A 27,926-nucleotide genomic window follows, 5' to 3' on the forward strand; every position below is an offset into this window, starting at 1 on the left:
TAATGTCTATGAAATCTATGAAATCTTTTCGTTCAGGTAGACCTGTGTTTATTGAATCTGGCAGTTACTATGTCCCTCATGTTGAATAAAATCCAAATTCAGATAAATGAATTGTGAAGTCTGCCTAATGTGGAATAATTAATATCCAGCACTAGAAAAAACTGAAAAAAGAATAATTGTACAGTCAGACCAGTGTGATTAAAATCACTGCAAGCATAACTGGACCCCCATGGAGTATGAATAGGGGAATTCATGTGAAAAGGTAGATCTGTTCTGATTAGGTCTGGAACCTGCACACATTTTTTACAAGATTATGACATTATATGAAACATAACTTTTATTCTCTAAACATGTAATTAGGAATTAATGGAAGTCAAGGTAATTCTTCACAAATTTTATATAAAATAATCCTTCACCTTTACTTTACTCACCTATATGTTTGTGTATACACATACAGAGATGTACAACTACCCTCCCAGATAAAAAGTCTGTAACAGAAAATATCAGAAATGTGGTTGCCTGGGAGCTCTTCATTTTGCCATCTTTTATATTCATGTATTATGCTACAGTCTTTATTTATATGATCACATACCAATTCCCCTATCTCTTTCGTTGAATAGTTTCAGTCTTTAAAGCTTTTTTCGTATACTTTTTTTTTAATGGATGGATTCAGGCTTTTTTTTTTTTTTCAAATGTACATCATCCAAACCTACATTGAATAGAAAATTATTTATAATTTTGGCTTTTATCATTCCCTAGCCACCTACACCCATCCCCTTCATAGTTTCAAGGGTTGGAAGGATCCTGAGCAGATCATCGAGTCCAACCCCTGCCATGGCAGGAAAGAGTACTGGGGTCAAATGATCCCAGCAAGGTGTACATCTAGCCTCCTCTTAAAGACCTCCAGGGTAGGAGCCAGCACCACTTCTCTTGGAAGTTGGTTCCAGATCCTAGCTGCCCTGACTGTGAAGTAGCGCCTCCTGATATCTAGCCTAAATCTACCCTCTGCCAGCTTGTGACCGTTATTCCTGGTCACTCCTGGTAGTGCTCAGGGGAACAGGGACTCCCCAATGCCTGCTGGCCCCCTCTGACTAGTTTGTAACAGGCCACTAGTTCTCCCCTCAGCTTTCTCTTCTGGAGGTTGAACAGGTTCAGGTCCCATAGCCTCTCCTCATAAGGCCTGCCCTGCTGCCCCGATCATGCGAGTAGCCCTCCTCTGGACCCTCTCCATGTTGTCCACATCCCTCTTGAAGTGCAGCACCCAGAACTGGATGCAGTACTACCACTGCGACCTAACCAGTGCTGCATAGGGGGGGAGTATTACCTCCTTGGACCTGCTTGAGATGCATCAGTGGATGCATGACAAGGTACAGTTGGCCTTCTTGACTGTATCCCCACACTGGCGGCCCATATTCATCTTGGCATCAATGATGACTCCAAGATCCTTTTCTGCCTCTGTACTGACAAGAAGGGAGTTCCCCAGCCTGTAGGTATGGTGCCAGGTGCATCACCTTGCACTTGTCGGTGTTGAATCCCATCCTATTCTCATCCGCTCACCCCTGTAACTTGTCTAGGTCCAATTGTAGCCTATTCCTCCCTTCTAGCATGCCCACATCCCCCTACATCTTAGTGTCATCAGCAAATTTGAACAGGGTGCTATTTACCCCCTCGTCCAAGTCACTGATGAAGATGTTGAACAGTGTGGGCCCAAGGACCGAGCCCTGTGGAACCCCACTGCCCACATCCCTCCAGGTCAAAAATGACCCATCCACCACCACTCTCTGGGTGTGGTCATCCAGCCAGTTGGCGACCCGTTTGACTGTGTAGGTGTGGACACCACAGTCCCCCCGTTTCTTAATGAGAACAGGGTGAGAGACAGTGTCGAAGGCCTTCCTAAAGTCCAGTAAGACTATCCACTGCTACCGCTGCATCTAAGGATTTGGTGATCTGGTCATGGAAGGCCACCAGGTTGGCGTCTAATGAACCAGTGTTGATTGCCCCTAAGCATAATCTCCCCTGCTGGTCCCTCGTGGATATGCACCAGAATAATTTTCTCAAAAAGCTTACCCAGGATTGAGGTAAGACTAACTGGCCTATAGTTCCCCTGGTCCTCCTTCGTTCCCTTTTTGAAGATGGGAACCACATTGACCCTCTTCCAGTCCTCTGGCACCACACCAGAGCACCATGAGTGCTCGTAAAGCCATGCCAGGGGTCCCGCAATGACCTCAGCCAGTTATCTCAGTACTCTAGGGTGGAGATCGTCTGGACCAGCTGATTTGAATACATCCAGTCCTTCCAGAAGCTCCCTAACTAGTTCCTCACTAACCCTTGGCCTAGTTGTGCCTCTCCTGGAGTCTAAGGGGGGCCCAGAGGGGGGTGGCTGTTCCAGTCCCTGCTCAGGAAAATGGAGGCAAAGAAATCATTAAATAGGTTGGCTTTGTCGTCTGGTGTGACAGCCAAATTTCCTAGCATGTCTTGCAGGGGCCCCATGTTACCCAGAACCTTCTTTTTGCCCTCTATGTATTTAAAAAAGGATTTCTTGTCCTTGATCCAGGAAGCTAGTCCCAGTTTCACCTCTGTCTTGGCCTTCCTGACTGCCCCCCCTGCATCCCCGAGCAACCACAGTATAATCTTCCCTGGTGATGGCCCTTCTTATCGTTTATACCTGCCAGCCCCCTATACAGCTATTCTCACACCACTCCCTAGGTCCTGTTACTCTTCTCCACTTCCATCAGGCTTCTGATATTCTAGTGACAAAAAGCACTTGCTGTAGAACTGAAACATAATATTTCTTGGGAAGACCTTTGAGAAAATTATCGAGGAGCACATCTGAAAGGGCTCAGCAGGGGAGGTAGTGCTCAGGGACAACCAACATGGGTTCATTCAGGGTAGGTCCTGCTACACTAACCTGGTTTCTCTTTATGATCAGGTTACAAAGTCCCTGGATGAGGGTACAGGGGTGGTGGTCATCTTCCTGGACTTTAAGAAGGCGTTTGACACAGTTTCCCACCACATTCTCTTAAAAAAACTTGATGACTGTGGCATTGATGCCTACATAGTCAGATGGGTGGCAAATTGGCTAGATGATCACACCCAGAGAGTGGGGTGGACGGGCCGTTTTCGACCTGGAGGGCTGTGGGCAGTGGAGTCCTCCAGGGCTTGGTTCTGGGGCCTGTACTGTTCAACATCTTTATCAGTGATCTGAATGTGGGGGTGGAATGCACGCTGTCCAAAGTCGCTGATAACACCAAGTTGGGGGTTGAGGTAGGCACACTGGAGGAGAGAGACAGAATCCAGCTAGACCTAGACAAATTACAGAGGTGGGCAGATGAGAATAGGATGGAATTCAACACAAACAAGTGCAAGGTGCTGCATCCAGGGAGAAGGAACCAGCAACACACCTATAGGCTTGGGAAAACCCTTGTTGTCAAAACAGTGGCAGAAGGGGATCTTGGAGTCATTGTTCGACTCCAGGATGAACATGAGCCACCAGTGCGAGGAAGCGGTCAGTAAGGCTAACCGCACCTTGTCATGCATCTACAGATGAATCACAAGCAGGTCTAGGGAGGCGATCCTTCCCCTCTATGTGGAACTGGTAAGGCCACAGTTGGAGTACTGCATCCAGTTCTGGGCGCCGCACTTCAAGAGGTTTGTGCTAGCATTAAGAGGGTCCAGAGGAGGGCCACTCTTATGGTCAAGGGGCAGCAGGGCAGGCCCTACAAAGAGAGGCTAAAGGGCCTGAACCTATTCAACCTCCACAAGAGAAGGCTGAGCAGGGATCTGGTGGCTGTTTACAAACTTACCGGGGGGACCAGCGGGAATTTGGGGAAGCTCTGTTTCCCTGGGCACCGCCTGGGGTTACTAGAAATAATGGCCACAAATTGTTACAGAGAAGGTTCAGGCTGGACATAAGGAGACATTTCATATAATTCATAGACATCAGGGCTGGAAGGGACCTCAGGAGATCATCGAGTCCAGCCCCCTGCCCAAAGGGCAGGAAGTCAGCTGGGGTCATAGGATCCCAGCAAGATAAGCATCCAATTTACTCTTGAAGGTGTTCAGTGTAGGTGCTTGAACCACCTCCACTGGCAGACTGTTCCAGACCTTGGGGGCTTGGACAGTAAAGAAATCCTTCCTTATATCCAGCCTGAAACGGTCTTGCGGGAGTTTGGACCGTTCGACCTAGTCATCCCTTGGGGCGCTCTGGTGAACAAACGTTCCCCCAGATCCTGGTGGTTACCCCTGATAAACCTATAGGTGACCATCAGATCACCCCTGAGCCTATGCTTTTCCAGGCTAAAGAGTCCCATGTCTCTCAGCCTGTCATCGTAAGATCTGTTTTCCTGACCTCTGATCATGCGCATGGCTCTCCTTTGGACTCTCTCAAGCTTCTCCACATCCTTTTTGAATTGTGGAGCCCAAAACTGGATGCAGTACTCCAGCTGTGGCCTCACCAAGGCCGAGTACAAGGGGAGAATGACGTCCCGGGATTTGCTGGAGAAGCATCTATGGATGCAAGCCAACGTTTTGGTTGCTTTATTAGCCGCAGCATCACATTGCAGGCTCATGTTCATCTTGTGGTCAATGATGACCCCCAAGTCTCTTTCTTCTGTAGTGCTATCCAACGTAGCACTGCCGAGCCTATAAGGATGCTGCAGGTTTTTCCTCCAAAGGTGGAGAACCTTGCATTTTTCGGTGTTAAACACCATGAGGTTCTCGTCTGCCCATTTGCTGAGCTTGTCCAGGTCAGCCTGGATCACCCGCCTATCTTCTGGCGTGGATGCTTTGCCCCAAAGTTTGGTGTCATCAGTGAACTTGGCCAGTCCACTCCTGACTCCAATGTTCACATCATTAATGAAGATGTTGAACAGGATGGGTCCCAGGACAGAGCCTTGAGGGACCCCACTGGTCACAGGGCACCACGATGAGTGACTGCCATCAATTACAACCCTCTGGGTCCGACCACAGAGCCAGTTTCCCAGCCAGCGGATCGTGGTGGAGCCAAGGCCACAACTGGGCAGTTTGGCCAAGAGGTGATCATGGGCTACCAGATCAAAAGCTTTTTTGAAGTCAAGATATATGACATCAATCTCTTCTCCCTCGTTCAGGTGATAGGTCACCTGGTCATAGAAAGAAATGAGGTTGGTCAAACAAGACCTACCCGCAACAAACCCGTGCTGGCTATCCTTTAGGATGTTAGCCTGGGCCAGTCCATGAAGGATGGCCTCCTTAATAAAATTTTCTAAGATCTTCCCCAGGATAGAAGTCAGGCTAATGGGCCTGTAGTTAGCCGGATCCACTCTCCTCCCTTTCTTGAAGATTGGCACCACATTGGCCTTCTTCCAGTCTTCGGGCACTACACCAGAGTGCCAAGAGTTTTCAAAGATCCGTGCCAGGGGCTGGGCTATGACGCTCACCAGCTCCTTGAGTACCCTGGGGTGCAGATTGTCAGGGCCGGCTGACTTGAAGGTATCCAGCTTCTCAAGATGTTCCTTCATGAGGTCAGCATTTATGGAGGGTAGGGGATCCCCATCACCCGGATCTCCCTGTCCCATAGCAGGCATGTGCGTCCCATGGGACTGATGAAAGACTGACGCAAAGTACGTATTTAATAGGTTGGCTTTTTCCTGGGCATCAGTTGTCAATTGCCCCATCTGGTTTTGCAGGGGTCCAACGTTGCCCTTGTTTTTCCTCCGGCTCCCCACATATCTGAAAAAGGACTTTTTGTTGTCCTTGATGCTTGAAGCTAGTTGGAGTTCAGTTGCAGCCTTGGCTTTCCTGGTTTGCTCCCTGCAAGACCGGACCAGTGCAGAATAATTCTCCTTGGAGGTGAATCCCATCCTCCATCCTTTGTAGGCTTTCCTTTTTAGCTGCAGGAGGTCCACTAGTTCCCTGGAGAGCCAGGAGGGCTGCTGTGCCTTCTTGCTGCCTTTCCTCCATGTTGGAATAGATTTAGCTTGTGCATTGAGGATCGCTTCCTTGAGAAGCAACCACTCTTCTTGAACTCCCATCTCCCTGGGGTCATGGTCCCTGAGGGCCTGACCGACAAGCCTCTTGAGCTTGTCAAAGTCGGCTTTTTTGAAGTCAAGGACTTCTGTGTTGCTGACTGACTTGCCAGCTTTACAGCAGATGGTGAAGGTGATCAGCTCGTGGTCGCTGTCACCCAGCTTCCCATCGATCACTAGGTCACCGATTAGGTCGTCCCCCGTAGCCAGTACCAGGTCGAGCAACAATAAACATCAATCATGGAGTAGTAGGGAACTTCTGAAGACCCTTTAACTGACTCTTTAACTGAGGAACCACCTCCCAATTCCCATCTGTAATATAAGTAAGAGACCATCTCCAAACTAGAACCTCTATCATCACAACGTCCTTCTTAACAATAAGGATGAAATCAGTCATCACAAAAAAACAATTAGCACCCATCTACAGGGGAGAGATCACTACCACATCACTTAAGTGAGTACTTACTACTTACTTTCTTGCAGCCCCCTTTTCTGCAGCAATTTTAACAAGTCTTTACAAGTTGCTTAGGATGCTTTACTTCCTTCTTATACAAACAAAGTATCAGATCCAGTTTCTGATTTGTTTTTGCTATGAAGCTTTACCTCCAAGGCCTTGATAGCCTTGAGTCCTTATACTGGGATACAACTGACTTGCACTTCTGGCAGCTCTGCTTCTGCACTAAACACAAAGTTCATTAGCTACCAGCTGCTGAGATAGATTTCCTCTTACTGCGTGATAGCATTTCCATATGAGTCTGTAGATACATTTCTTCACATAAGAATGTGGTTGCAACTTGTGTTCTGGAACAACTGGTAAGAAGATTGTCCAGATTTGGGCGAGGGTGGCCAAGAGGCATGAATATTGTATTTTCTTGTACTGCAAGTACACGCGTAACTAGATTCAGTTTCTCACAAGCTGCCAGACCCAAAATTGGTGTCACCTTCCTAGGTACCACAATGAGTGGCAGCTTGTATACTTGTGTTTACACTGGATACTAGCAATGCAGCCCCACTTCACTGGTATATTTTTTTCTGAATAGCCAGTCTTTTTGATGTTTGCTGGACCCAATTCTGGTCTCTAATTTTCCATATTCATGGTCTGGTGAAATATGAATGAGGTCCAGAGTCCAATTCAAAAGCATTGTTATTTGCATTGCCACTGGTCACTCATTGATTTTTCTCAATTCCAACATATCTATAAAAAAAATCCTTTTCCAGTTTATACTCAACCATGTACACCTAAGGTTTATGCTTTTGGGAGCTGCAGCACCTGGCAAAATGGTTTCTCATTACAGTTAAAACAGAGCTTTCCAAATTCAGTGGAACATTTGGGCCCACGTTTTCTTCCACACTTGTTTGTTTTCTCACTTTTAGCAGTCTGCTTGCCAATGGAAAATTCCAGCCTGTGAGATAGCTTCTTACAGCTGAAACACCCCCACCTCACAGGGTGGACTTATGTTGTAGCCGTGTTGGTCTAAGGACATAGGCAGACAAGGTTCTTCGGGTAAATCTGATATGTTTTATTAGACCAACTCAGATAATTGAAAACATACTTCTTAATGAGCTTTCACGTTTAAATACCCTTTGTCAGGCTGAGAAACCATCTGCAGCTGGTGTGTGGTCTTCCTAGGTCGCTGATTAGGTCGTCCCCCATAGCCAGTACCAGGCCGAGCAGCGCTTTGCCTCTCGTTGGCCCATAGACTTCTTGAGTCAGGTAGAGGTCATCCACGAACGAGAGAAAGCTTTGCGACCACTCGGATTTTGCTGAGTGATCTTCCCACGAGATGTCTGGGTAATTGAAGTCACCCATGACAACCAAGGTCCTGGAGCAAGCGGCCTCAGTCAGTTCCCGGGCAAACTCCTGGTCAAGCTCAGGACTTTGAGTGGGAGGTCTGTAGTAGACTCCCACCGTTGTGTCCCCTGTGCCGTATTCCCCACGAATTTTTACCCAGAGGGTCTCTAGCTGTCCATGCCGATCGCCAACATCAGCTTGGAGGGACATGTAGCTTTCCTTCACATAGAGAGCTACACCCCCGCCCCTTTTGTCAACACGATCCCTCCTGTACAGGGTATAGCCCTCTATACCCGTGGTCCAGTCATGGGTGGAGTCCTACCAGGTCTCCGTTATCCCAATGATGTCATAATTATTTGCACTGAGCAGGAGGATAAGCTCCTCCTGCTTGTTGCGCAGGCTCCTGGCATTAGTCTACAGGCAGGAAGTGTCCCCTTGGGGGCTCTTGCCTTGCCCACAGATTGTGCCAGGGCTGGGGCAGGGGTGGGCTCCCTTACGTGCCTTGGTCTGCTGGGTATGTAAGGGTTGCTCAGCGGGCCAGCAGTGGCAGTAGTCCCCCCATCCCCCAGCAGGCTTAGTTTAAAGCCCGGTGGAGCAGGTCAGCCAGCCTGGCTGAGAAGAGCCTCCTCCCCAGGGGAGAGAGGTGGAGGCCATCTCTTCCCAGCAGCTCACTTCCTCTCTCGCCAAAGAGTGGGCTGTGGTCATGGAAGCCAAAGCCTTCCCGATGACACCAGCTCCGCAGTCTTTGGTTCACTGTGTGGATCCTCCTCTCCCTCCTCAGCCCATAGCCCGAGACTGGGAGGATCGATGAAAACACCACCTGAGCTCCCAGACCCCTAAGCCCTGCTACCAAATCCCTGTAGCGCCTCATGACCTGGCTGGGGGTGCTCCAAGCCATGTCATTGATGCCCACGTGAATAAGGAGCACGGGATAGTGGTCTGTGGGCCGGAGAAGCTCTGGGATCCTCTCTGCAATGTCTTGGATGCGGGCCCCCGGGAAGCAGCAGACTTCCCGGGCTAAGGGGTTGGGGTGGCAAATTGCCCCCTCAGTGCCCCGCAGGATGGAGTCTCCCACAACAATCACCTTTCGTTTTGTCTTGGGGAGAGCGGGGGCGGTAGCTGTGGTTGAGCCTGGGTTGTGTGCGGGAGCCGGCAACTGAGCAGGCTCTGCTGGGGCTGCAAGAGGTGCGAACCTGTTGCTAAGCTCTGTCGAGGAAGGGGCCTTGGTGCAGTGGGCCTTAGGGCCCTTGACCACCTTGGTCCATGCCCCTGACTGGGCAGAGCGGGAGGTCCCAGAGTCCTCCTTAGTTCTGCAGGGAGACGGTGCTCTACCCTGTGGCTCACGGGGGAAAAGGGCCTGGCAGTAGGAGTCTATCTCCTGCTTGCAGTCCCTGATGGCACGCAGACTCTGGACTGTGGCCTGCAGCTCCTCCAGCTGGCGCGCCAGAGACCCCAGTAGGGAGCAGACCCGGCAAGGGGAGGTGGCCATGCTCCTGGGCCCCAGAACCTGAAAAAGGGACAGGCAGCCCCCGCAGCCAAGAGCCAGAGACTCCGTCTGCGTGGAGCCCGGAACTATGGGCTCCATCTGGGTGGCCGTCTCTGAGGTGCCCAATGGGGGGTCGCAGAGCCTGAGGGGACCCTCGGGGTGCGGTGCGTGCCCATCCGTGTCATGCCTCTGGTAGGCTGGCAACGGCTGGGACTGACTGCTCTGAAGGGTTCGCAGGCAGGGTGTCGTGCCCTCCCACGCCCTCTCCTGCGCAAACTCCGTGCTAACTCCAGCACCTGTTTACACAGCCTGTTCGCACGGCTCTGGTCACGTGGCTCCCTGGGGGGCTGGGCCAAGTAGGGGCCCAGGCGGGGGCTTGACCCGGCCGTGCTCCACGCAGCCGCCTCCTCCCAGGGAGCGAGGAGTTAACCCTTTCCCACCACAAGCCCACTTACCTCCAGCTGTGCTGGGGGTCGGCAGGGGGCTCTGCGGCTGCTGAGGGGGTATCTGGGGGGCTTCGAGGGAGCGGGGGCGCAGCGGGCTTCCAGCTTCTGGAATGGACTCCCTAAGGAGGTGGTGCTCTCTCCTACCTTGGGGGTCTTCAAGAGGAGGCTGGACAGATACTTGATTGGGATGATATGATCCTGGCACCCATTCCTGCCTGGGGGAGGGGGTGAGACCTGATGATCTGTTTAGGTCCCTTCCGACCCTAAGTACTATGATACTATGTTTTCAATTAATAGATAACAATTTAAAATATTTTCTATTGCCATTTTATCCTCATCAACTTAATTCATAAAGGCTCAAGTCTTGACTCAATAGTTCACTAGTCCTGCCTTTGTGGTATTTTGATTTCACAAAGCAGATCCAGATGCACACACGTTTTAATCTCTTCAAAGGGTTTTAGAATTGGTGGGGAGAGTGGGTTAGAAGGTGTGTTTGTTTTTTTTAAGTCTCTCTGTGCAGAAGCACTTGATCCACATTTTCTGAATGTATTCTAGCTGGATAAGTAAGACTTATCCAGAGCATTTGAAAGGATGGCATTTTTTTTTTTCTTTACTTACCTTCGAGCAACAATATATAAGGGCCAGAGTCAGCCACCTGCTTGGACTATAGTGCAAATTTAACTGTGCAGAGGCTACTCCTGTTTACAACTAAGCAATAGATGCAGAGCAATACTAAAAGCCTAGTTTTTTAGTTCTAGAGATACACCAGACATTGAAGTACCATTTGAAGAAAAAGTTTTCTGTTAGCTGTCAGCTATTGAAATAAGCCAGTGTCCTTTGTAAGCAGCAATGAACCTTTAGGGTCAAAGTTGTTTCTCTCTCTTTCTCTCTCTCTCTGATGCACACACACGCACATGTGCCCACATGTGTACTCTGACATTCTTGATGTAGGAAGGATGGTCCCCGGTTACCAAAATGTGCAGTTCTACTAGCAGTTATAGTGGTACTATATATACAAGGGTTAAATGGACTCAAGCCATTTCCCTGTCAGAGTTACCTGACAAATTGGAAAGTAGGCAGAGGTGTTTCACTGGTGCCAGCATGGATAGAGTTGTACCATTTTGGAGAGAGTCTATATTAAGACTAAGGTTGTGATTTTCAAAGGAACCTAGGAGTCAAACCATTGGATTTCAGAGGCTGACCAACAAATCTCTTTTGAAAATGCTACTCTTATGCATTTTTTACTTCCAAATCCAAATTGGTATAGCTTCAAATAGCACACTGCAGAATAATAGGAATATTGGATCTGAAAAATCCTAATTTAGACAAGGTCAAGGACCTTGATCTGCTTCAACAGAAGGCAGTAGAAATCTCCCATTCTCTCTAACAGAAGTAAAACATGGGTCCATAACTCTATTTAAAACCAGTGGAAACAGTATGGGGCTCATTCTTTGCTTTTTTATGACCCATCTTTTTTTAATAGGACTGGTGTTTCTTTACTAAACATCTGGATATGATACTCAGTTGAAGAGCACCCAGTTCCGCTCCAATTTGGAATCACCACCAGACAGATATGGAGCCCTCCCCACTATCTTCCCAAATGGCTGTGCAAACATGTAGTAGAGGTGATTTCCAGGCATGGGGCTAGTGAGCAGGAATCCTGGCATATTTCTTAGCTTCCAGTCTCTGGAGATTCTCAAGGACAATAAGTGCACAGGGCAGTGCACATTTCCTGTCTACCCTGCATTACCCCTCCCCCATGGGGGAGGGAGAAGTGGGGAGTGGAGTACTGTGGGAAGCTGCCTGTAACTCCCTGTTCATTCTGCTGAAAAGTGCAAATGTTTTAGGAAGCACTTAATGAAGTGCTCCATAATGTTCCCATTTTTTCCAAGGGTCATTTCTGAAGCAGTTTGGCCATTTTTTAAGTCATTCCTGGGGCGTGAACATCTGTACCCTTGCTCTTTGTAGAGCTTCAAAGGCATTTCAAAGGTCCCTTCCACCAGCCCTCCAACCCCCCACTACTTACCTGGCAGAAGCTGGGCCCAGGTCCCTGCAGCTTGCACCGCTGCCTGCCCCACATGGGCAGGCAGCATGCTTCAGGACTGGGGAAAGGGCCAACCAGAGAGATGCTCCAGCAGGCTACCAGAGCATCTCTGTGGAGGACCAAGCCCCCGGTTGCCTCGGTTGCCTGACCCATTTTTTCCCCCTCCAGGGTATTGTTTGACTTTCCAAGGGTCTGATTTTGCTCCCCTGCTGCAAATTTGCAGTGTGGGGAACATTTTTTTTTGTTCCCACATGTGCCTCTTGCAGTCTCAGAAGGGTTTGAGATCCTGGAAGAGGCACGTGTGGGCTCATCTGGATGTACCCAATGGTAGCAGCTGAGAGCTCAGATTCACAGTTGCACCCACCATATCTATCTGTATAAATGATTACATGATTAGCTCCCAAATCATTCATTCAATGTCTCTGTATAAACCAAATGTTTCATTCAGTGCATTGTTATAAAATAATTAAAAGGAGTTATTTTTATAATAACAACAAACATGTTAATGAACAATGACGTTTAACGTATGTGAAATTCTCTAATCAATTTTTAAACTTCTAGAATGTAGAAAACTGACTATGTACCCACCTCTTGAATGTCTACATCTTTAGTTGAGGTATCTTATCTAAAAATACCAACTTTTTATATTCATCTGATTGTGGACCAAAGAAAGGTAGCTGAAAAAAAATGTGAAAGTAACTTCAACATTTGCACATTTGTACTGTTAAAGATAAAAGCGTAGTACGTATCTTTACCAGATCTCTTCAGTTCATTGGCCTTTAAAAATGTTATTCAAGATATTTTTAGGTGCTAACTCCATTTGGTAATGACACTTATCTTGCTCTCATCCAGATGCCAACTCATTTATTAACATTTAATAAACTTATTTCAAGATTTTAAGTATTCTCAAAATCACTTAAGACACCTGATTTGGGCCTTTACAGACATCTGAAATGAAAAGTGTGACTTTGAGTCTCAGTTCGTATCACCTGCAATTTCACCAGCTCTTTGAGATCAAAGGTACAGTACTCAGACTTTAAAGCATGTTACCTTAAAACTTACATGACAGCTGCTTCTTGTAGGTGAGCTTTAAAACCAAGTTCCTGAAGAGATTATGACATGAGGGGTTGGGGAAGGGGCAGGAGAGAAGTATTAGCCCAGATATCCTGATCATGTTCACTTTTTCCTGCATTTATAAATTCACCCTTCAAGTTTAAATACCCATCTTATTTTCTTTCTGTACTTGCCTGTATTGTTTTTTGGCCTTTCCATCTGCTCAGGAACTGGCTGGAATTGTATGGTGGGTACAAACATGAACATTGCCACCACCGAGGGTTTCAAACATGTTGCAGGGAGATACAATCATCCTGCTCTTTTCACAACACTAAATAGGATGAATGCAATTAGATGGGGGAGAGAGATTACAGAGGGTGGGTCTCAATGGAGAAGGTTGGAAATGACCCTTATAAAAGAGTCAGTAAGCCTAGGTACAGACATGCAAAAAGCCAGAGGTGGAATCAACCTGAATTATGAGGTCTTCTATAATCAGGCTTAAGCACCACAGCGAAGCAAAAACCCTTTCACAAGCCCCAGTGATAGAGGAATCATTCAGTTGTGATTTGGACTGGTGGGAGGAAGGGTTGCGGCAAGTTCCACTGAGGATTTTCCAGGCAGTGGTGGGGGCTGTAGGCAGATCCAGAATTTAAAAAAGGGGTATGGGAACAGTAACCAGCAGGGGTGGTTGCAGTCTCCTGCTCCCAGCCTTCATTTCCTCCCAACCCCACTGGAGCAGGCAGACTGTGCCATGAGACCAGCAGCCAGGGAGTTTTTTCCAAGTGCCCAAAGCAGGTAAGAATCCATCCCCTTACCTCTGTCCTCAGTGGGACTTCCCCTCCTTCCTATACCCCACTCCCTGCCCCCTGCTGCTACTGTCCCTGGCTGACTCCGAAGTTGGGGGGAGCTTCAGATTCCCCTCTACTGAAACACGTGGACCATCCTACTTCTGTCCCAGCTGTTCCTGCCCCATTCTAGTCAGGGCTATGCGGGGGCTGTGTGGGGAGCTGGGGTTGGTTAGGGACAGCATCAGTAGTGGTATCAGAAAGGTTCCCCCACCCTGAGCCTGCTTTCTGGGCTGGCGGGAACACTTTGGGGGAGTGGCAGAGAGCAGCCTGCTGCTGCTGTTGTCCCAGCCTGAGACTGGCTCCCATGCAGCCTGGCTTGAACATGGGGCAGGAGCGACTCTGGAGCATCCCTTACCCCATGCTCAGCCTGTGGCAGCAGCAGCAGCAGTGGGTGGGGAGGGGAGTATAGGAGGGGATGTGCTGATGAACATAGTGGGCAAGGGAGAAGGGAGAGGGAAGGGGATTTTTTACCTGGTACAGGGCCTTAAAAAAGTTCCTGGCTTCTGCTCCCATGGTGTCATCTGAAAGGGGAGTGTGACTGTGCCACTGCCCCACCTCTGGATCCACCCCAGCTCGGGGCTAGAATGCAGCCTGGAGGATCTCCTATGATTTAAACCATCCAAGGCTATGTATGCTGTGCTGGCAACCCTTCAAGTACTCAGATCTGTCAAGGTTTGGGAAAGTGAAAAGGTGGCTTAACACCCCCACTTAGACGAAAACTCTGTTAGACAAAACCATATGTCTAGTTTTAGATAGTCTTATTATTTTATTCATACATGAAATATCTTTGAAGTGCTTTCTGTGCTTTGTCAAAAATTAGACTGCTGACTCTTTAGGGTAAAATGGTCTCTGTTTCCCACAGTATCCATCACTATCAATGTCTTTTATCAGCAGGGGGTTTTCAACTCTGTTGTAACACAGATAATTAGTAATCCTAGCATGAGTCAATAGGATTATGCCAATAGTTTTTGGAGAGTTTTGAAATGAAAAAGTGTTATATGGATTTATAACTGTTTTGCTGAGTACGAGTAACAGTACTGAGGGCCAAGTTCAAAATGATGGCTGGGGTCACTTTTTCAATCTGTGTCTCCAGGCACTTTGCCCATTGCAGATAATGAGAAATGATAACAGAGGTTAACATTGCCATGTGAGAACTAAATGTAACTAACTGTACAGCAATGAATAATTTATTGAAGGTTGTGAAGGAACCTCTTTTTTCATAACTTCTTTCTTTTTAATACATGATTGAAAAGTGTGTTTTTTTAGATAAGAAAATATTATAGAATCCTGTTTTGAATTGCTTTCACTAATTAAAATGTTTTCAGTATTTGTATTGTTTTAACAGATACACATTAATAAAATCAAATGAGGATGACATTCTAAATTACTTGCATTAAATTGTGCTTTGTTATGGATTCCAAACAATTTATAAATAGCTTTAAGTAAAAAGAACCCATATTTTTTGTATAGTCAACATTCAGGTGTCAGACACATGCCAAATAAGTAGTGTCCTTAAATGCAGTTACCGTTAGAGAACATCATAACTAAAGAGTTTCTATCTGAGGTAAGCTGATGCAAGGGGGTTTCATGATCAAACACTTACATTTCTGAGTCAGCATTAAACAGTTATTAAAATAAATACCTTTCTTTCTTCACAGGATTGACATCTTCAAATATGTGATCTACGGTATAGCAGCTGCATTCTTTGTATATGGAATTTTGCTGATGGTGGAGGGATTCTTTACGACTGGTGCCATCAAGGATCTCTATGGGGATTTCAAAATCACCACCTGCGGCAGATGTGTCAGTGCCTGGGTATGTTAATATGACAATCTTAATTATCAATGCTAATTTCAATTGCATTAACATAGGTTAAGATATAATTAGAGAGGAAATGTGTGTTTCTCTGTTTCTTTTTATATTTTTCTGATATTCTAGCAGCCATAAAAGACAGTGGAAAGAAATGGAATAACAGTAATGGTATTTGTATTAGTTAGGCCTTAGTCATGGTGCAATCTGAATAAAAAATAATTTTAGCAGCTAAATAGAGAGATTGTTGGTCTGAGTTGAACAGAAAAGCTTGTAGTCCCAGCTTTGTTATGTTTCTGGAGGGTTGTCTCCATGTGTTTGTACAATGCCATCAGTAAAGCTGAGCAAGGAGTCTTGTCATAAATATTTTTAAAATCTTGAGGAAAGTTGCTGTTCAAGAAATTAGGCTAGGTAATTAGGCCAGTTGATGGGCCTAAACTGAAGTCTTTCATGGTTTTGTGATTAAAAATGTTAGAGACCTACTCCCACTTCAAAGTGGCCAATAGCCTGGTGGAAAGAGCAATCACTTTGGATGGGGGAGATGTGGATTCGTATCATCCTGCTCTGCTTGATTTGGGACTGAACCTTGAACCCAGGACTCTCTTATCACAAGGTAGTGTGGGCCCAACCATACTGTTGATGATTCTGAGATGTGGCTTTTCAATTTCTCCTGCTGGATGTATTCCACACTGTCTGAATCAGTTAATATTATTTATATATTCATATTTTTCCATGTCTCAGGTAAGGGTCATGATCACCTGGGCATAGAATTCATCTCTCTCTCCCTCTCTCTCTCCTGTTGGAGCTGTTCATTTTTATATAGACTGTTAAATAGCCTTTGTGCCAGACAGAGTACAAGCTTCTAAGGGGATGCCCTGACCATCAGGATATTGGGTACTCTAGGATGTGCTGTAGATCTCTCTGTGTTCTTGCCTCTCTCTTTCATTTTGAGCAGAAATTCTTTAGTGGATCTGAGAGAACTTTGTCCGTGAAAATTTCTGAACTGTCATATTTTCAGAAGCAGTTTTTCAGTTAAATTGTTTTGCCAGGAACAATCCAAGCAGTTCTAGACTTCAGGCTCTACTGCAACCTATTTAGTAAATACAAGCTGTAACACTTAATGAGAGCTGCTTGAATAGATCAGGCCCTGCCTAGTTCCTTTATTTATTAGTTTAGAACCAAATTTTGGAATCTTTACTCATATTGGTGAACAGTTACTCAGTTCAAGACTAAGCCAAACACTGCCTGAGCACATCTGCATGTGCAATTAAGTTGAAGCAATAAACTCCGGTGTGATAAGCCGGAGTTTACTGCTTCCCAGGTGCTGCGTTTACATGTGTGCCTGGAAGTGCAGCACATTGAGTTGGGTTGGAGTAGGCAGGCTGACTGCCTAGGTTGGGTTCCGGACCATCACCCTGCCAGCCAGAGGCTGCTCTGACCCAGCTCAACATGCTGCAGAGGGGCTGGCTGGGGCAGGCGGGTGCTTCCATGCAGGGCTAGCTGGCAGACAGCCCCTGAACTGAAGCACTCATGCCCAAGCCAGCCACATCAGTGTCTACATCTACAGTACTTAGGAGTAAAAAACTTGTAGATACAAGTACTATCTTGCTACATAGTTTATAGCACTGCCTAATAGCACTGCATGTGTAGATGTGAGATGTTTACTGCAGAGCTAGTTAGTCAATTCCCAGTAAACATCTCATGTAGATGCATGTCCTTTCTATATATAGCCATTTTGTCTGTTGGGGTTGACTGGCTGAACTCACACTTGGGCCATGGATAGACATGCCATCTGAAGTATTCCAGATGCCTCTGAAGTGCTGCCATGGTATGGGTGCAGAAATTCACCACTGAACTGCCTTAAAAATGGCCAAGTGCTTCAAAAATGACCCTTGGATAAAGAGGACATCCTAACATCTTCACAGAACTTGCAACAGACAGCTCTGCTGTGATTCCCGGGGTAACATACAGTGTTCTGCTTATTTCTTTGGCTGACCTCCCTGAGTTTAGTTTTTATTTCCTTGCCTCTTCTTTCTTTCTATGTTTGAACCTGCTTTGTTCCATCCAGTGTGTTGAGCTAGGGGCAGACATTACATACAAACTGGTATAAGTGATTGGAAACCAGTTTAAACCTGTAACAGACAACAGTTCAGTACATATAGAGGGGTTTCAAAATGGCAGAAACTGGTTTAGGATAGACCTGAATGGATGTAGTATCAAAGTTAACTATTTAGGTTAAACCAGTCATTGAACTTCTGCGAATATCCCCTCCAGACACAAGTTAGGCTTCAGTTTCCTGGCATCCCAGGATGCATTGAGCCCCGCCCCCCAACTGCCCCCTACCCGAAAGTCAGGCTTGGCTCCTCCCAAGCTTGGCTGCTCCTGTCAAGCCGGGTGGCCCTGCCCCCGGCTGTCCCAGAGCTGAAACAGTCTGCCCAGCCCCACTGATGGTGGCATGGGGGCAGAAGAGGGGGCAAATGCACCCTCACCCCAGCTCTCCCCACCCAGGGTCAGCATGGTGGGGAGAGCGGGGCAGGGCTGTGGCATTTACAGTTTGGCAGAGCTGCATGGGGGAAAACCTCCCACCTTGGTAGCTTCTCTCCCCCCCACCATTGTGCAGACCCTGGCTGGGAGGAGCCAGGGGGTGTTCTCCCTGCCCACCCCACCTGCAGCTTGGTGCTGGGGCTGATGAGGGGGCTGGAATGAGGCATTTGCAGCCCAATGGAGCTGGAGGGTGTGCACAAAGCATCCCCAGCCTTCTGGCCCTGGCCAGTGGAATTAGCCACCTATTTGGTCAACTGATGAATGAATGTGTATTCTGTTTGTTAATAGTCCAAACTGCACAGCTTAAAGAAAACTGTGCAGACTGAATCCTTTGTGCCTCGGGCTTTTTGACTATCTGTACTTAGCTTTTAAGATTAGCAAGGGTCTTGGACACAGATGAGATCTTTGTTTTTTCTATGCCTAGTTTTATTTAAATTACCTTACAAATCTGAGAGCAAGGCAACCATACTCTCAATAATATACAGCTTAATAAGCCCTTAAAATTAGAGGCAATCTTGTTTACATATTTATTTTACTTCTTTTGTATGATTAGAAAAATCTTTAGGGATAAGAAATATTTTTTATTTGAAAGGAAATATTTTCAAAGGAGACCATTCATTTCAGTCATCATTTTTCTTTTAATTCTTGCACTCCTTTACACAATCACCCCACGTAGTAAACTCCCAGCACAGCATATAGAAAATTAGATATGTAAGTCCTATTAAAATAATAAACTTTTACCCCATGGGTCTAGCCCAGATGGTGCTTTTGCTACATGAATCTGATAGTAGAAATTATTGTAATAGCACAGTTGCAAAAGTAATATTATAGTATTGAAGTGTATTAGCACAGAAAATTGACTGCAAGAAAACTTGCTTGTATGAAAGTCTAGGATATTATTTTTTAAAATGTGTTCTTGTGATAAGTGTAGAAATTTTTGAGACAACTCCTATACGTTACCTATGTATGCAATTACCTATTCGGAATGGTGTAATATACATGACACAGAGTCTCTGCCATAGAGAAAAAGTTAACTTCCAGCCTCAGATTATTGAATTGCTCTACTTGTTGCTCTTTTTCATGTTAAATCTGTAATAATTTGCATTCATGTCCTAAGTACAATCTTAGCTAGCCATCAACATTACTCTAAGTCAAAAAATCCTAATTGTTTTGTAATTTTATGAAAATGGGATGTTATTCCTTTCCATAAGTAGAAATGTATTCTTGGTATGCCAAGGTCACAGAGTTTTCTTCTAAATGCTAATGAGGTTCCTTCTTCTACTGTCTCTGCCGAAGGAAATACAGAATTCCCCTGGTACCCAGTCTTCAGTTGGAGCTGTCATTCTGACTTGGTATATACTATAACATGTTTTTTCCTTTTTTCCTTTTTTTTTTTTTTTCAAGTGTTGTGTGTTTCTACTTTTTCAAAGGATTTTGGATTATAATTTTGTTATTCTTTCACATACTTTTTACTGCACATAATACATTTTGAATGTCAGATTTTACAGATATACATTTATTTCCTTTTTTCGTATTTGGCCATCTAGTTATGAACAATTTGTTATTATATCAGTAGCTTAGAACTTTGGTTATCTAAATGTGGTTTGTTTCAGTAAATTCTTTGTTTATTGCTTGGCTTGGTTATATTTTTACCTTGGGCACATATATTTAGAACAATTTACAAGCAGATTTAATATTGTATTTTGTTACAATACATTTATAAAAATATTCAGCCAAAGGCTTTATTCTTCAAAGAGATATTTCATTGTAAATGTATGCACTGGTAATTTCATTTTTCTGTTAAATACAATTTAGTATTAAATGTATGTAGAAAACAGAAGGGTGTAAATGAGGATACTTTAACCCCGATAAGTATGGGACGTGTCTGCATGTGCACAGTTACTGCTCACTGCTCAGTAACCAAATTTACTGCTCAGTACGGGTATGTGTCTACACTATACATGCATGTCTGTACTGTGCAGTAAATATGGTGACTTATGCCGACTTGAATGTAAATTTGATACCTGTGTTGTGAAAGTATAAAATTTATGGCCAATTAGTTACTGCATAGTAACACACATGTAGACACCTTACTGCACAGTAATACTGTGTGTGTGGACTGACTTTGGAGTAACTTTAGTCCTAAATCAGTCCACACACAGCGTTAATGCACTTTAACATCTGCACATGTAGATGCTGGCCTATTTCTGCTTACTGTGCAGTAACTTACTACACAGTAAATTTAAGCCAGTATAAATGTACATGTGAACATGCTTACTGAGGTCTAATTTAGTGATGCTCCTCATACTATGAAAATATAACTTTACTAAGTTTTGTTCTTGGTCAATATTCAGTGAGTCTTCAGGGGGCTTAAAATTCACAATGTCATTTTGTCCTAGAATTTCTCAAAATTTCTCCTTCAATTTTAAATATTTAGAGAATTGAATGACAGGTGCATATGCATGCAGTAATAACTGAAAAGAGAATTATTTGCATGCTTTGTATATGTATTTACCATTTTAAAATAAAAATATTATAAAATAAGGTGGATAAAATGTCAAGTATAACATTCAGTAACCTCTCTACAAACAAGACATCTCCATATATCACCCAGTAGGAAATGCCTACCTAAAGAAATAGGCCTGACAGAATGCCTTGAAGATCAGAGAAACAAGGTTTTTGCTTTGCTTTGCTTTATTTCGTTTTGGGGGGAGAGGGGGTGGTTGGTAAGATCTTTATTGAAACAACTGTATAGTTGTCAGAGTTGGACCCACATTGGTGATTAAACAAACACTAGTTCTGGCAGGCCAACTCAGGAAAAGATCAAGCTAGATTAAGAACAGGAGCATGCAAACAATTTATCATGGAGTAGAAGTAAATGAAACTACCAATTGCTCTGTCATAGCTGCCCATGTGCATGCTATTTCCTCACAGTAAGAGGAAGCTAACCTATGGTAGCTTAGCCCGAAGTGAAAGAGTAAATTACTTCAGGTTAATGTATCCATTGAGAAGTGTAAGAATAGGTCATTGCCATGGAGCAGTCGACTTGTAGTAAATCTCCATTTTCCCATTACCCTGTTACAACTTGTTTATATGTACATAACCCAAGGCATCCAGGGCCCCTATAAACATGTTGGAGCTGTTATCTGATGCATGACAAAGCATCCCCGCTGCCATTTTGAAATGTAGGGATGCTGAATGCATGTGATGTGGAGACTGCTGGAGCCTGCTAGTTAGTACAGTCTAGCAGCTTCCATGTCACATGTATTCAGCATCCCTGTGTTTCAACATGGCAGCGGGGGTACTTTAACTAAAGCTTATCAAATGAGTTTTAGTTAAAGTTCCTCCACTGCTATTTTGAAGCATGGGGCACTGAATACATGTGACATGCTCTGAGAGCTGCTCTACTTAAAGTACCCCCTGCCCCCAACTGGAGCACACGTATAGATGCCCCAAGGGTCAGACTTCTCAATCCCAAGGTATTTAGGTGCCTAAAATTTTGATTAAATTAATTATGGGATTAGATTAGATTACATTACATTAATTATGGGATTTTCAAAATCACTTTGACATGTCCCATTGCAATCAATTGGAATTAAGTGCCTAGGCCCCAGGTATTTGAGAGTCTCATGATTATTGCAGAATCTAAACTTTTCCAAAAGTTTCTAGTCCTTGCAATTACACAAATAAACAAACAAAAGCAGCAGCACAAAACCATGGATGGACATATGGATCGGTGCAGAAGTGTCTTCCTGAGTCTGCAGGTGTGACTAGTGCCATTCAGCATGCTGATAGCAAGCCCTCTATTCTGGATGGTAAAACTTACATCCGCACATGAAACAAGAAGAAAAGAAATTCAGTGGTTCAACCTGCTTACTTTTCCAAAGCAGATATGCCATAGTTCCTAGGCTAAGTACTAGGATCTTCGTGATACCAACCCAGCACTCAAGACTGTGTACATTGTTGCTGCCCAAATGCTCCTAAGCAGACAGAGTTCTCTGCCGCAACTTCTGAATCATAGAATCAATGAGTCAGAAGGGACCTAGACAAATCATCAAGTCTGACCCCCCGCCATGGGCAGGAAGGAGCACTGGGGGTGGGAGGGGTCATAAGACCCGAGCCAGGTGCCTATCCAGTCTCCTCTTGAAGATTTCCAGGGAAGGTGAGAGCACCACCTCTCTGGGAAGCCTATTCCAAACTCTGGCCACTCTTACAGTGAAGTAGTTCTTCCTAATATCTAACCTAAACCTATTCTCCCTCAGTTTGTGGCCATTGTTCCTGGTGACTCCAAGGGGGGCCCTGGTGAACAGACTTTCCCTGAGTCCCTGCTGCTGGCCCCTGATAAGGTTGTAGGCAGCAACAAGATGCCCACTCAGTCTCCTCTTGCGGAGACTGAAGAGATTCAGGTCCCTTAGCCTCTCCTCATAGGGCTGACCATGGAGGTCCTCAGCCATACGAGTGGCCGTCCTCTGGAGCCTCTCCAGGTTCTCCACGTCCTTCTTGAAATGCGGCGCCCAGAACTGGACACAGTACTCTAGCTGCGGCCTGACCAGCGCTGCGTAGAGGGGAAGCAAGACCTGTCTGGACCTGTTAGTGATGCCCCTGTTGATGCATGACAGGGTGTGCTTGGCTCTGCCTATTGCTTCATCACATTGGCGACTCATATTCATCCTGGAGTCAATCATGACTCCAAGATCTCTTTCTGCCTCTGTTCTGCTGAGAGGGTCAGCCCCTAACCTGTAACCATAATGCTGGTTCCCTCTCCCCAGGTGCAGCACTCTGGACTTGTCCTTGTTGAACCGCATCCTGCTCAGATCCACCCACTTCTCTAACCTATCCAGGTCTGCCTGGATGCGGTCCCTGCCTGCCGGTGTATTCACTTTACCCCACAGCTTGGTGCCATCAGCGAACTTGAACAGGGTGCTCTTACACCCTCGTCCAGGAGATGTTGAACAGCTCTGGCCCAAGGACTGAGCCCTGGGGGACTCCGCTGCCCATACCCTCCGAGGTCGACATCGACCCATCCATCACCACCCTCTGGGTGCACCCCTGGAGCCAGTTTGCCACCCATGTGACTGTGCTTTTGTCAATGCCGCAGTCCCTCAGCTTGCCCACCAGAATTGGGTGGGACACTGTGTCGAAGGCCTTCTGGAAGTCCAAGAAGATGACATCGACTTCCTCCTTCACATCTAAGCTTTTTGTTACCTGGTCATAGAAAGAGACCAGGTTAGTCAGGCAGGATCAGCCTTGCACGAACCCATGCTGGTTACCCCGCAACCTCACTTCCCCTGCAGGGCTCTCACAAATGTGGCCCTTGATAATTTTTTCAAAGACCTTCCCCAGGATAGAAGTGAGGCTGACTGGTTTGTAGTTGCCAGGCTCTTCCTTCCTCTCCTTCTTGAAAATAGGGACCACACTGGCCCTTTTCCAGTCATCAGGGACTTGGCCCAAGCACCAGGAGTCCTCAAACAGCCATGCTAATGGCTCCGCAATGACACCAGCCAATTTCCTCAGCACCCACGGATGAAGGTTATCCGGGCTCGCCCACTTGGATACATCTAAGCCCTCCAGGTAATCCTTAACTAGGTCTGAACTAACAGTTGGGGAGCTCGCATCCTTCCCGGGCCTCTCTACGCTGTCACCCAAGAGCACCCCATTGTCAGCAGACAGGAACATGGAGGCAAAGAACTTGTTGAAGAGTTCTGCCTTCTCTCGCACGTCTGTCACCGACTGCCCTGCCCTGCCTCATAGGGGTCCAATGTTACCCCGAGACTTCTTCTTGCTACCTATATACTTGAAAAAGGACTTTTTGTTATCCTTAATCCCAGAAGCTAATCTAAGCTCCAGTGCTGCTTTAGTCTCCCTTACCAAATCCCTACAAGCTCGGGTCAGGGAAGTGTACTCTTCCTTGGTCCCTGCCACCTGCTTCCACCACCAGTATGCTTTTTTCTTTGCCCTCAGGCCAGCCTTGATATCCGTGCTCAGCCATGAAGTTTTCTTGGACCCTTTTCCCACCTTCCTGCACAGTGGAATTGCATCCTGCTGTGCCCCAAAGATAGCCTCCTTGAGGAAGGACCACCTTTCCTGGACCCCCATACTAACTACCCCCTGGGCTCCAAGTGCCTCCTTGACTACTGCCCTGAGCACGTTGAAGTTGGCTTTCCTGAAGTCAAGCATTTGTGCTGTGCTAGTTACAGAATACAGAATTCTAGACAGAATACTTCATGCCACTGCTCCTTTCTCCCAGAGAAGAGAGACCATATCCTTGCCTTTTTGTGAGACATGAAAACAGATACCTTACAACTGCCTTATCGAGGCCTAGGTATAGAAGCATTCCAGGGGATTATGCTCGTCACTAAAATTATATTGTACCTCTAGCCTGCATACATTTTAAATATTACAAATTTTAAAAAAATCAACATTGATGGCATGGCAAGCAAGAAAGGGGGTATTGCTAAGGTATCCTTAGCATAATAAACCATATAGGTCAAAACCAGCACCCATTTAAGCAAACAAGAAGCCAGTGGAGATATTGAACATAATAGGAAATGATGTGAAGATCCATATATGAAAATATAGCTGAATAACTTATTTATTGGGTCTCAGTATCACTACAGTTGACTAAACTTACAGAATGAAATTTGCTAATACAGTTACATTTTGAGGAGGTGGAAAGCATGCTGTCCAAATTTGCTGATGACACTAAGATGTGGGGCGAGGTGGACACACATGAAGGGAGAGAGAGGCTGCAAATAGATTTAGACAAACTACAAAAGTGGGCAGATGAGAATAGGATGGGTTCAACGTAGATAAATGAAGGGTGCTGCACCTTGGGAGAAGGAATCCACAGCATACATGCAGGCTGGGGAGTTTCCTCCTTGGAAGCACAGAGGTGGAACGGGATCTTGGAGTCATTATTGACTCCAAGATGAATATGAACCTCCAATGCCAGATCGCAGCCAGCAAGGCCAGCCATACCTTGTCACGCATCCAAAGATGCATCTCAAGCCGGTCCAGAGAGGTGATACTCCCCCTCTGTGCAACTTTGGTCAGGCCACAGTTGGAGTACTGCATCCAGTACTGGGTGCTACACTTCAAAAGGAATGTGGCCAGTCTGGAGAGGGTTCAGAGGAGGGCCACCCACTTGGTGAGAGGGCAGTAGGACAGGCCCTATGAGGAGAGACTGAGGGACCTGAACCATCAGGGGAGATCAACAACAAACAGGAAGAGCCCTATTCTCCCCAGCACCACCTGAGGTGACAAGGAACAATGGTAATAAGCTGATGGAGAATAGGTTTAGGTTAGAGATCAGAAAGCAATATTTTACAGTTAGGGTGGCCAAAATCTGGAACCAACTTCCCAGGGAAGTGGTCCTCTCCCCTACCTTGGGCAAATTCAAGAGGAGGTTGGACGATCACCTGTCTGGGGTCTTGTGAACCCAGTATTCATTCCTACCTGTGACAGGGGGTCAGGCTAGATGATCTGTTCAGGTCCCTCCTGACCCTAGCTACTATGAAACTATGAAATTTCTTTGGTAACCAGTTGAGCTTGAATATTGGTACAACGTTGGGATCCCCTTGCTAGGAATGGGACGTCCGATTCTGATTTCTCTGCATCTGTCCTCACTTTATTCCAGCATTACACTTGGTGGTTATTAAGCACTTTAAAATATATTTATATCTAGCCTATATGTTTTTTTTCTTTTTAAATCCATTTTAATACAGTGTTGACAGAAAAAGGAAAATTTTATGTGAGCTTTTTCCTTTTTAGTAACTGCTGTGATGTTAATGCTTTCCGTATAGATTTTTTTCAAACACCTTTCTGTGATTCTTGTTGTTTGCATTTCCAAACAGGAAGCATGACATTTATCCTTATCCAGCCTATCTCATCTTAAGTAAAGTGGCTGCTCTTTTTCATCTCGTTTTCCTGGGTTTTTTACCACAGCTGCAGAAACATTCCACTGGCTGCCCAACTCCCTTCCTATAGGTCTTGCCACATGCAGCTTTCATTTAATCATGCATTGCTGCAGTGTCTGTTTCTTCCATTAATACAGCAGTCTCCCAAACCGAGGCCACACGCACTGCCTATGACTGTTCTGCCTCTTTTGTGGTCTCTTCTCCTTGAAATTTTGATTTTGGTTATCAATAAACTGGACAGATGTTTTATTTTGGTTTCAAATTGGTCTGTGACTATGGCTTTTACACTTCATGTAGACTTACATTTCTTCTCTAGTGTGTAAGTTTGCTAATAAATAATTTGTTGATCAAAACATTTTCTGAAAATGTGCTTGTTTGACTGTGGGGCGCTATTACACTTTCTTCATGCCTTTTGCCTTCCTGTTATGAATGGTCGTAAACTGATCAAATTGATAACTCCATTTTTCCTGGGTATCAGAGAGAGTACTCTCAAAATTTTCAATTGTAACTGGCTGAATGGAAACCATGTTGTTCAGCAGATGAATACAGATTTTTCTGACATCATTCTTTGCTCACATCTGGCAGGGCCTATTTTTATACTAGTAGTTAGACATTATTATTCAGCCTCTTTTATCATTCAGATTGCTACTCAGACCCACCAAATGTAGCAATATTATAGACTCAGCTGTTTGCACAGTAGTCACACCTTTGGTGTAGGACTTCTTAGTTTCTAATCCATAATTTATTTCGCTGCTTGGCTCTCATTTTCCAGTTTACTTTCCCAAAGTCTGCACAAACAGCATTCCAATTTCTTTGTTCTCTCTGGCATGTCCTTACCATAAAGTGGACCTTGCCAATGACTCCCTCTGTGACAAATTTCTTAGTTTTCTAGTGGCAGCCGCTCTATTTTCTTGTTAGTAATAAGTAGGAGTTTTCTGTAGCAGCATGTGGCTTGTGTATGGTGAGAAAAAGCTAAGTTAATTTATTTTCTACAGAAAATAGGAGGACTCAAACAACGGTTGTTACTCAAAGAAAACTAGTAAGGTTAATCACATTGATAACAAAAGATAGTACTATCAAAAGAAATACACTAAGACCAAAAATGGAATAGGCAGATGACAGACGAGTGAAAATGGAAGGTTATGACAGAAAGCAGGGGAAAGGAGAAGCTTGGATATTTTACTTTAAAGTTTGCATATAGATAAATTTTGTAAGTAGTATGAATAGCAAAATTGTTATTAAAATAAAGGGAAATAATGTTCAAATCAGTCAGATTGTTGGAGTCATATCCTTCTCACATCTTACAAAAGAATTTAGACAGCCAGCATTATGGTGTCATGTTCCAGGAAACAAAGAGAGAGGCATATTTCCTAGCATTTCATTAAGTCGATGTAGAAATTCATAACCTGTGTAGATCACATGTCCTGAAACACAAATGGGAATGGAATGAAAGCAGAAAAACGGGACTTCAACAAATTTCCAAATAAATTAGTAATTTCACTTATGGTGTTCATCTACATTTTTTCTCCAAAGCTGTAGAATATTCTACACAGTGAGACAATATACAAGTAGACGTATAAAATAAGAATATAAAAGAACTGAGAGACAGTTTACATAATTTTATGGGCTAAATTTGCTTCTGCTGTATGTGTTCCCCTAGTACTATGTTTAATGAGGCCAGATCAGGGCTCTGGGCCCAGCCAGTCCCAATTAAGGAATCAGGTCAATTCATTCCCTGAAGCTGCTCTAGGCCCAGCTGATCCTAGTGGGACAATCAGAGGGCTTGTTCCCAGAGGCCACATGCAACGGGTCTTGCTTTGGTTCCTGACTCTACTTCTGACTCCTGGCACCTCAGGACCCCCAGCTCTCTGGACTCACCTGTGTGTCAGGTCATTGTCCCCAGTCACCCATACTCTGGTTCCTAACACTATGAACTGAACAAGATTCAGATATGGATAAGAAATATACTTTGCAAACCAGTAC

At 45.3% G+C, this 27,926-nt stretch overlaps 1 protein-coding gene across 6 annotated transcripts in view; it reads left to right on the forward strand.

Moving 5' to 3' along the window:
• GPM6A (glycoprotein M6A) overlaps positions 1–27,926 on the forward strand; it is a 394,708-nt gene that overhangs the window by 326,447 nt on the left and 40,335 nt on the right. For all 6 annotated transcript variants that reach the window (XM_090036159.1, XM_090036160.1, XM_090036162.1 and 3 more), the window contains one exon: positions 15,333–15,489. In XM_090036159.1, the coding sequence (XP_089892285.1) occupies positions 15,333–15,489 (157 nt within the window). The remainder of the gene's footprint in view (positions 1–15,332; positions 15,490–27,926) is intronic.

This window comes from Crocodylus siamensis, chromosome 2 (assembly GCF_052110815.1).
Source record: "Crocodylus siamensis isolate JL-2025a chromosome 2, ASM5211081v1, whole genome shotgun sequence".
Classification (NCBI taxonomy): Eukaryota; Metazoa; Chordata; order Crocodylia; family Crocodylidae; genus Crocodylus; species Crocodylus siamensis.